Source organism: Mus pahari, chromosome 12 (assembly GCF_900095145.1).
Source record: "Mus pahari chromosome 12, PAHARI_EIJ_v1.1, whole genome shotgun sequence".
Taxonomy (NCBI): Eukaryota; Metazoa; Chordata; class Mammalia; order Rodentia; family Muridae; genus Mus; species Mus pahari.
Genome location: NC_034601.1, coordinates 80225730 through 80236785, shown reverse-complemented (window position 1 = coordinate 80236785; position 11056 = coordinate 80225730). Strand labels below are relative to the sequence as shown.

Here is an 11056-nt window from a genome sequence, read left to right as displayed (position 1 = left end):
GACAATTCAATAAATTGAATACACTTTAAAAAACAAAATATGATTTTAATATCTGTGCTAGACTGTGGAGAACCATGGGAAGTGAAAAGTTCCAGGAGAAGCAGAGTGAGGCATGACCTTCAGTTCTCAAGTATACACTTTCAGTAAAACAGCCAAGCTCTGAACTGCATGGGTGTGGTCCTGTGTACCGAGTATGTTTTAGGATTTTACTCATTAATTAAGAGTTTACCATATGGTATAATATTTTAAGATGACCAGTGTAAATCACTGAAAAAATTCTAGTTTCATTAAAAACAAATTCCCATATTAACATATTCTCCATGTAAGCTTTTGTGTCCCTGTTCATGTGGAGAGTGTTCTGTCCTAGGTTTACACATAAGAAGTGTTGTAAGCATCATGTTACAGGACAAGGACAATAATTGTCAATGTAAATTTTTTTATTGAAAATAATTAGCTAGTCTCATTTGAGGAATGTTGAGTGAGCATATTCTATGTAGAATAAAAATAGTTACATAAGAATACAAAAAGAAAAATTAATTTTTATAAAACTAGACTTTCTGCATGATTATGTTCAATTAACATGATGGATGAAGTGTTTAAAATGTTCTATTTTCTTCCCAAGTAAGTCAAGGTGAATAACTATTATCTAAAATAAACTAAGAGAAGGACCCAGTCATGGAATCAGGAAACAGGTAAGGTCTGGAGTATTCTTAGTTTTTTTCTCAGGAAAATCACTAGGTCTAATATCTCCTGTATCAGCACACGCTACAATAGCTGTGTCCATATCTGTCATAGACATAGTTATAGCCAGGATATCATATCCACAGTCACAGCTGCAAACATAACCCAGGGTACCATAGCCCAGGGCACCATATTACCACAATAACACGTAATATGAAGGTAGACTGTTTCATTAAGAATTTAGGGGAATGGTGTCATCCATCTGAGCACTCTATCTGTCCATCACTATAATGCCCTGTCAGTGGTGGATGGGACCATCCACAGTAAGGGCACCTGTGGGGCATTGGGCTATACACAGATAGTCTGGTCTGCAGTGGAGCTGGGGTCTGAACCCCAGAGAAACCCAGTGGTAATAATTCACCTACATGAGACAGTAGGCGTTCCCTCATGTCTCTTGGACTCCTGGCTCCTGTCAAAGTTACTGCCTCCACAGCTCCCACAAGAGAAGCATGGCTAGTAGTCACGTAGACAATGTCCCAAGCTTCTGACCTTCAGGCTAGACTCTTCCCAGTTACCTAGCAACAACAAGATAACAGCCCACCACAAGATGGGCTGCTTGGCCCCACCTCACTCCCTCTCCTCACTCTCTTACCTTTCTCTCTCACTCTCTTAAGCTTTTGCTTTCCTTACTCCCCCTCTCACTCTAGCCTTTCTTCTCTCTCTTCTTTTCCCCCTACTCTCCTCTTGGCCATGGCCAGTCTCTCTCTCTTCACCTTCTCTCTTTCCCCCTGCCTTTCTACAATAAAACTCTAAAACCATAGACTGTCTCTGTTCATCAAGGCCCATTGTGCTTGGACTATGGGATAGGCTTTCTCCTAATGAGTTGTTTCTAATCTCCAGATGGAAGGCCTTCTTGTGCTCCAGCCATGGACCAGAATTAGGACTCTTGCCTGCATGGGAACCTCTCTCCTTCTGCCCTCTCTCCCATATCTCCAGGGCCGAGGGTGTAGCCCTGGGGCCCCTGGTATTGGGGGCTGCCCCTTGTCCACCCCTGTCGAGTGGGGTCAGTGGCTTAGATGCCCACCCAGGGCTGTGTAGAAAGTGTCTGGCCATCCTCCCGCATCCTCCTGCCCAGAGCACAAGTGCTCCTTTCCCAACACCCCGTTGTCCCACAGTATCTCTCATAATTCATTCTATCTATATTAAGAAGCAGCTTCACTATCGTGATTGTTTAAACAAGAAGTTCCCATAGGCTGCATGTTCTTTCTTTTCTTTCAGCTAGTAGTCTCATGATCAAATCATATGAGTTGAGGTATTAGTCATTATATTTAAAAATCTATACCAAGTTACAGATGAGTTACAGAAAATGATTTGACACAATTTAAGGAATTTAAGAAGAAAATAAAACAAGTTACTTATGTGAAGACTTGGTGTCTAGACAATTTAACCACACATACTTTATTTTTATGAGATACTAAAAGATTGATGTTTCCTCATCAAATCATTAGATTCTGGTAAATGTTTTTTATGTGTTTTTACCTTGTGTTTTTTTCTTTATAAAAATAATTTAAAAAGTGTTGTATCACGGTTCACAATAGAATCTGCATAGATGCCTATCAACACACAGAAAGATGAAAAAAATGTGGCATATCTATGCAATTAAAATTCTTTTCAGCTACAAGGAATGTTGAAATCATAACAATTTCTAGAACAGGATAGAACTTGACATCTTGATGTTAAGTGACTTGCCTTCTGGTTTTTTTGTTTGTTTGTTTGTTTGTTTTTTGTACTATATCAACTTCATATGCATGACATTTCTCTAAAGTTTCACTTATCTCCTGGATCTGAATTGCCAGGACGATCCTCTGCAGCAGCCTTTGGCTCTCTTTGCCTTGCAAAACCTGAGTCTTAGGTCTGGAATAGTTTACTGCCTAACGAGAAAAATAAGCACTCCAGAGTGTGTTGTATGTGTCATCCTGTGTAGGGTTCTTTTTTCCTGTTTTAAGCTCTCTGTTCACTTTGTTCTGTTTGGTCTATTTGGCATTGGTTTGATGTTCATTGTTTTAGACTCCTTAGAGAAAGGGAAGGCATCCTTGTGTTGAAACATTAGTGATAAGTCTGTGATAGTATTTGTTAAACTCCAAGGATGTAGTGTTTTCTGCTGCCATAATCATTCCACATGGGGTGACTTACGCTCACAAAATTGCCGAGAATTATCACAGAGAGGTCATAATTGCATGCAAGAGATATGAGTTCTGTTCAGAAGTCTACAATGAAACAGGCATCTTACAGGAAAAGAAGACCATCTCGTAGTTAAGGGTGTTGCTTCTATCCTAGGACAGACTGGGAATCAGTTCAGATTCAACATGATCATGTTGATTAGATTTTTAAAATGCTTGCTATTGACAACAGCTGGAATGATGAAAAACAAGCACAAGAATTTAGTTTGAAGAAAGCTTCCAAAAAAGAATATGAGTACCTGGGAGGAAATCTACTACTTGTGGGAGGATAATCTTTCAGGAAAAAATATTTTTAATCAATTGTGAGATAATAAAATAAGATTTTTTTCCAAGTGGGAGGTAAACATATTTTCTAACTTGTATTATTGCCCATTTCTAAAATTAATTAATGCATTCTTGAAATACTTGGGTGCTCCAAAACATGTGTTATTTATATCTGAGGTATTGCTACCATCATGTATGAGATATTCAGTAACATAGCTCTTCATTATTGCTTTAGAAATGAACATTTGTCTTCCCAATTTCATTGACCAGGTCAAGAACACTACAACAAGATAATAAAGCAGCCCTGTTTTTATTATAGAAGAATCCAGAATAATCTGAATATCTTTAAAGTTGTCTGAAATACTGCTCCCAATAGGAGAACCATGTGGCTGTGACCCAGCCTCACTAAGTAAACAGGTACCTATGTCATGTAATGAGTTCTTTTGCTAGAGAAATAAAGAAATGATAAAAGTATGTAAGGCAGAATAAACCACTTACTTGTTTCTGTGTGTTGAGATTCCAGTGGTTTTTGTGATATTGAAAACAACTGAGACAGTTTTAGCCTAGCTAAAAGAAGGTGGAACTTCTGTGCAAGATACTATTTAACTGGCTATCACTAATGGTTATATCCTTATCTCTGGACTGTCATCACCATTTTTGAACGTATATCAGAGTACACAAAGCATGTATATCAGAGTACACAAAGCACGAGACAATGATGTAGAATGAGCCTGGATTCTTGCTGGTGACTAGACAGCCAAGGATGTGTTGATTGACGGTGTTATATAAATGATCAATAACAATATTGCTTTAAAATGAAATCTAAATATGACCAATTCACTGATATAAGAAATAAAGGATTAAAAAAATTCTAAGAGTATAGACTTTGGGCTGTGGTTTAGTTTATAAGTAAAATAGAGTTATAAAGAACAGAAAGGCTGTAGGCTAGGATCTTTACTTTGAAGAGAGTGTCAGTTTGTACTCCAGAGAACTGTTAAAGTAGGATGTGAATAATAACTGTGGTTAGTCACTGGGCTTCTTACATTAGATGTCCACTAGTCTTAGTTATATTTGTTGGACATTGCAGAAGAGTTTATGGAAAGCTTGTAAGAGTCAGAGTGTCAGGGAGTTTGATGTAAGATTTTGTCTCCTAGCAATGTCAGAAGCTACACCCATGAATTCTTGTTGTCATGGTTGCCTAAATATTAGCAAGGCAAAGACAACAATAGACAATATAAATACAACACAGAAAGCTCAGGAGACCTCAACCCTACACAAAAAACTATAGCTAACGAAGGTATTCTGAGAGCAGAAGAAATAGACTTCCCCAGGGAAAGGTATATCAATGAGTTATCCAGTACCCAGCAGATACCCTGAAAACATATATACAAATGAAAAGATAATGCTATATAGACTCAGAACGTTATGTTTATCTATTTAGAAATAAAGATACACACACACACACACACACACACACACACACACACACACACACCACATCCAAAAAAATTTTTAAAAATGAGGCCATAAATTCGAAAGACAAATGAGGCATGGTACATGGATTTTTGGTAGGGGAGGAACAAAAGGAAAATGGTGTAATTTTGTTGTAATGTCAAAACTAATAATTAAAATACTATTATTATTTAGAGGCTGGGGAGATGGCTCACTGATGGTTAAGAAACAATTATTGTTCTCATAGAGGACCAGAATTTAGTTGAATTTAATTTCTGGCACCCATGTTGGGTGTCTCACAACTGCCTGTGTTTCTGGCCCAGTTCATTGGATTGTCATGTAAGTAACCTCATTTACTTACACAAACCCAAATACAGATGGATATATGTCTATATAGATTAAAAATAAGAAGAGTCTGTATAGGATGAACAAGACAAATTCATGTTTATAATACTCAAATCCAGCAAAGTCAGGGCTTTCAATTTACTTTATAGATGGAATCTGTAGGAACAGCACCTGGCACCACAGGATGAAGCAACTGCACCTACTGTCTCCATAGCTTCTGTAGTCACAGTCATAGTCACAGCCAAGCCCATCAGACCCACAGTCTGCATAGTCATTGTCATAGATCATGGTACCAAAAGAAGATAACTCTGGTGTAGAAAAGAAGGGTATTTCCCTGAGTCTGAACATTATCATTTTCACACAATCTTTTGCGCTCCTTTACAAGAAGGTGTGACCAATCACGAGTAAGGCTGATTCTGTAGAATCTATTTGCATAAACCATAAGAAACACTGCCAACTAAACTCTCATAAATCTTATATTTCATAAGGCACCGTGAAGCTTTTATGGCCTAGATTTCTGTACAGTCAAGATTTTCACAAATTATATGTATTAAATGCCAGGTTTTGAAATAGTTTTAAGACCTTCCTCATTAAAAGGTCAAATATAAATTCCATAATGAGATTTTATGATGTCATAGTAACTATGTAAATTGTTCTCAGCTTGTTAATATTCTCAAATTCTTGTGTTAGACAGAGGCAGAAATGCATGACTTTGTAGATTATCTGTCATATGTCATCTAATATTGTCCTATATCTCTTTACAGATGATAAACTTCATTTATTTGCTTTTTAACTTTACTTTTATTATACAACTGAAGTAACTAACATCTTTGTAATGTACAACTGTATAAATGAGTAAACGATTTATTTTTGTGATGAACCAAATTCTACCTCACTTTGCCATTTCTATTAGAAAATAAAACATCTATTTTGTACTTCAAAATCTCAACATAAATTAGAGATTTAGCTGTACATGAAACATTTCCACCATGCTAATGCTCTTGATGTGGACTGTGATGTGCAGTGGTATGCTGGGGTTTGAGTGAAACACCTACATTTGACTTATAATAGCATCTGTTAAAGTTGAACAAAGGATGATTTTCTCCTGTCATGGTCAAGGAACTGGTGAACCTTATCTAGTATATGGTTCTAAGTCTTGTGTATCTGATATTATCACACACACACACACACACACACACACACACACCTCCTAGTTTTTTGATAAAATTCTACTTTGTCTGATAAAAATGTTGCTCTGTCAGTATTACTGTTTTAGATCATATTTACCTTAGAGATGGAACACAGAAATAAGCTCTTAAATTTTAAAGAAGACACTTCCATGAAAATTAAGCTTGTAATATAAAATGTGATCCAAACATTTCTTTTATGATTTCAGAGAGCTCAGACCCCAATGGAGAAGTTAGGTAAAGGACTGTAGGAGCTTAAGGGGTTTTTAACCCCATAGGAAGAACAACAATATTGACCAACCAGACCCTCCAAAGCTCCCAGGTACTAAACCACAAACCAAATGTAAACAGGGTACCCATGGCTCCAGCTGGATATGTAGCAGAGGATTGCCTTATCTGGCATCACTGGGAAGGGAGCCCCTTGGGCCTGAGAAGGCTTGATGACCCAGGATAAGGGAATGTTAGGGTGCTGAGGCAGGAGTGGACAAGTAGGGGAGCACCCTCACAGAGGCAGAGGGGAGGGATGAGGGGATAGGGACTTGTGGAGGGGAAACTGGGAAGGTGGATAACATCTGAAATGTAAATAAGTAAAATAACCAATAAAAATTGGAAAAAAAGAATTCAGATGACAAATTCAAAATAAGTGGAAAAATCTGGTGTTTCAAAAACAGGTAAAAATGAGTTATTGATAAAAATACAAAAATATCAAGCTTCCCATGCTTATTTTCCAGAGAATAAACTATCGCCTTGGAACTTCATGTATGCTAATGCTAAAGTTTTCTGAAATAAATGAAGGGCATGTAAGATGGTTTGAGGCACCATGGGAGGATTAGGGAAGAGCTCAAGTTGACCCATTGTATAAAACAAAAGTAAAGCCAATCTTTTATTGTCTGAATCAGGTCACAGTTTGTATATTTAAAAGCAGCCATTTCCTGCTATGAGACCTTGATACAAAACAATTATCTACAGATTTGATCTGAATACTATTTAGATGATGATACATTGATTCACATTAAGGACTTAAGTGGTTCAGCTGTGCCTACACCACCGAAAATTACTTCAGTGCCAGATTTAAAATAAACCCAACTAATTATTCAAATTACTTTGGAAATATGGCCAGTGACACAAGCCTGTGGTCAGTTCCACCCACACTGAGAGAGTATAAAAGGCCTTCTCTTCAGGCAGAAGTATATAGACTCAAGTCACCTCCACTTCTCTCTACTCAAGAACAACCTCAACAACCAGCACCATGTGTGGCTACTACGGAAACTACTATGGCGGCAGAGGCTATGGCTGCTGTGGCTATGGAGGCCTGGGCTATGGCTATGGAGGCCTGGGCTGTGGCTATGGCTCCTACTATGGCTGTGGCTACCGTGGACTGGGCTGTGGCTATGGCTATGGCTGTGGCTATGGCTCACGCTCTCTCTATGGCTGTGGCTATGGCTCTGGCTCTGGCTACGGATCTGGATTTGGCTACTACTATTAGAGACACCATGAGATACTCTTACCTGCTCCAATTGTGATTCTAGGACTGCCCAATTCTCAACCCCATTCTTTCTGAACCTCAGACTTGGATGAAGATGATTCTTCAGTGAAATGAAGTCCATCATAGACTGGTGCTCATCTGGATGAAGATGACCCATCCCTTAGACTTTCCTTCTCAAGAGAAATGGAGTAAAATTCAGCTGCAAACTCAGCTCTGCCATCATCACAGTGATGGTAATAGAGCAAAAGCCTTATTGACCTTCATGATGGAATCTGTTTTTCTGTTGTTCTAATAAACTTGTTTAATCTACAAAGTGTTTTAGTGTTTATTGTGAAATATTGCTTAAAATTTTCAACTGATTTTGCATGAATGAATGAACATGTGTCAGGTACGGGTCTTCAGAGGAATAGAGTCCATTTAATGTGTAAGAATATTATTATATGCGTGTCCCAGAGATAACCAACCATGTTTTTGGTTGGATTTTAGACCTGCATCATAGAATGGAATACATGCCATGGTTTGCAAATTTGGTCAAATGATCATAGACAATTCTACTACTGAAGTTTTGCTACTTACACATGTAGATAAACTGATGTCTAAGTATTCGTTTATACATGCTGAAGGTACTGCTCTTAGCTTCTTCTACCAATGATCTACTTGATCAAAGCTGGGAAATATCAGAGTACCAAGATCAAAAGAGTGTTGAATGGTCAACTCTAAATAAGACATACATAGCACCCACTCTGAGGCCTGAGGGACATTATCAGTATGGGGCTAGACAGATATAAAATCTGGAACCTGTGGGTATATACAGGAAATTTATGTCTTCTGAAAATATTGCTATGGGAGTAATGAACAGATGACATCTGTGAATCCTTGCTAACACTTGCACACACACCTATAAGAAGACAAAGGTGTAGGAGAAGCTAGAATAGGAAGAAGAAGGGAACAACCTTCAAGAGTAAAGAGATTTTCAACATTCTTTCTTTATTCCATATACTTAGTGTTTGGATTTTTATATGACACTAGAAGTTAATTTTTTGGCTTCATCTGTTTGGTATTTTCTGAATCTCTTGCATTTTGATATCTCTTTCTTTACATTTAGGGATTTTTTTCTTCTCCTATTTGTTGAAAATATTTTCTTTGCCTTCAAAATTGTAGAGGGATAACCAGGAAGGGGGATACCATTTGAGATGAAAAGGAATAGGATAATTAATAAAAAAGAAAAAAAAACTCAAATACCATTAGTGTGATAACCTTAACTGGGAAGGACAGATATGATATGTATTTGACCATATATGGATATTAGTTGACAAGTCAATAATAACCAAGCTACAGAACCACAGAAATTTGTTAGAGTAAGGAACTAGGAGTTAACAGATAGATCTCCCTAGGAATGGTAAATAAAGCAAATAGTTACGTGTGTGTGTGTGTGTGTGTGTGTGTGTGTGTGTGTGTGTGCATGTGTCTGTGTGCATGTGCTCATATGTATCTATGTGCATGTGTATGCATATGTCTTGAACTGGGAGATCAAGTGAAGAGAGGCAGGAAAAGGTGTACAAGGGAATATAGGGACAAAATTAAAATTAAGTGTCATGTAAGGTGGAATATAAAGACCTAGTGCAGTAGAAGGTTTATAAAATATATACATGCACTAATGGGATCTAAATGAAATCACTAAGTACTGGGGGAGACAGAATCCCAAGTAGACATCTCTTGTCACCAATAAAGCCTCTAACAACAGGATTGTGTTATATTTAATTGAGTTGGCTAAAAGGGTCCCATTGGAACCTCCCAACAATCCAGGTTGTTGGCAAGACTATAACATGCTTTCCCCAGGCTGATGGAAAGGCCCCATTACTGATAATACCTACACAACTCATTGAATATGGAAAAATCAAGCTCGTGACTACAGAGAATCTTTCCTCCTAATGGCTAGCATCTTTGGTACAGGAGAGTACCTTGTAAACCACCAAAGGGTAAATGTAAACACTAGCTTAGCAACAAACCCTTTTGTTTACAGTGGTGTCCTGCTATCATGATATACTAGGGCAATGGTTGTATAAAGCTTGTGGGAGTAACCAGACAGTTTCTGATTGGACTTAAAATCTACTTCCTGAGGTAGAATCAATACTGAACACTGCTTGGTTGACCAGTAATCTGAGTGTATATAGCTCAGGGACCTAGTATAAAACTAAACACTACTGTAATAAAATAACAATAGATGACTCTTAGACATTCTTCTAAAGCCATAGCATATATCAGTGCCTTGCTCAACCACCATCAGAGGCATTTCCTTTTGCAGCATATGTGAACAAATACAGAAACCCACAGACAGTCATTATACAGGGAATAAAAGACCTTGGAATATTCATCCCTAAATTGGATGTCTCCACTAAATTCTTCCCCTAAAGGCTCAAGGAACCCTGTAAAAAAGTAAGTATAAAGAGTATAAGGGCCACCAAGAAAACAAAACTCCAACAAGAGGACTGATGCAGAATGTCTGCATACATCTCTACCAGATGGGATTCTAGAGCTGAGATTAGAAGTGGACACACGCCCCTCTCCCTAACCCAGAAAAACAAAATCTCCAATTATTAACTGCTTTTAAATGAAAATTTAGCTGTTTCCAGGGGTGTCTCACTAGAGAAACAAAGTACTCGTAAGTATAGACTTCATTTTTGCCAGTAGATGGTCATCAGAATCAAACTCAGCTGCAAAGGCAGGGGGAGGGTATAGGGGACATCCGGGCTAGCATTTGAAATGTAAATGAAGAAAATATCTAAGAAAATAGTAAAAAAGAAAAATGTTAATCCTTTAAAAAAATTTATTAAAATTATTTTTCTCGTGATTTATTTTTTATTCACATTACATCAAAATTGCAGCCCTCCTCCTGTGTTTCCAGTCTTGCCCTTACAAATTTCCCCCATTATTCCCTCTCTGTCTCCTCAGAGAACTGGAAGCCCCCACTTGGGTACCACCCCACCATGGATGGGACATCTAGTACAAGCAGGACTTATCTTGTCCCTGATTTTAGTCAGATTGCTTCAAGTTACTCTCCATTTAATTTGATGTTGGCTATTGAATATATATATATATATAGGCATTTCCATCATCAGAGGCATTTCCTTTTGCAGCATATGTGAACAAATATATATATATATATATATATATATATATATATATATATATATATATATCTTAGTAAACATCATGACCAAGAAGCGAGTTGGGGAGGAAAAGGTCTATTTGGCTTACATTTCCATACTGCTTTTGATCACCAAAGGATGCAGGACTGGAACTTAAGCAGGTCAGAAAGCAGGAGCTGATGCAGAAGCCATGGAGGGATGTTCTTCACTGGCTTGCTTTCCCCTGGCTTGCTCAGCCTGCTCTCTTATAGA

The 11056-nt window shown here is 37.8% G+C and overlaps 1 protein-coding gene across 1 annotated transcript; it reads left to right on the top strand.

Annotated features, from left to right (window-relative positions):
* Window positions 1-7368: 7368 nt before the first annotated feature.
* LOC110329315 (keratin-associated protein 6-5-like) lies at window positions 7369-7962 on the top strand. Its single transcript, XM_021208873.1, has one exon. It carries the CDS (start codon window positions 7419-7421, stop codon window positions 7653-7655), a length of 237 nt encoding a protein of 78 aa, XP_021064532.1. The 5' UTR covers window positions 7369-7418; the 3' UTR covers window positions 7656-7962.
* Window positions 7963-11056: the final 3094 nt, after the last annotated feature.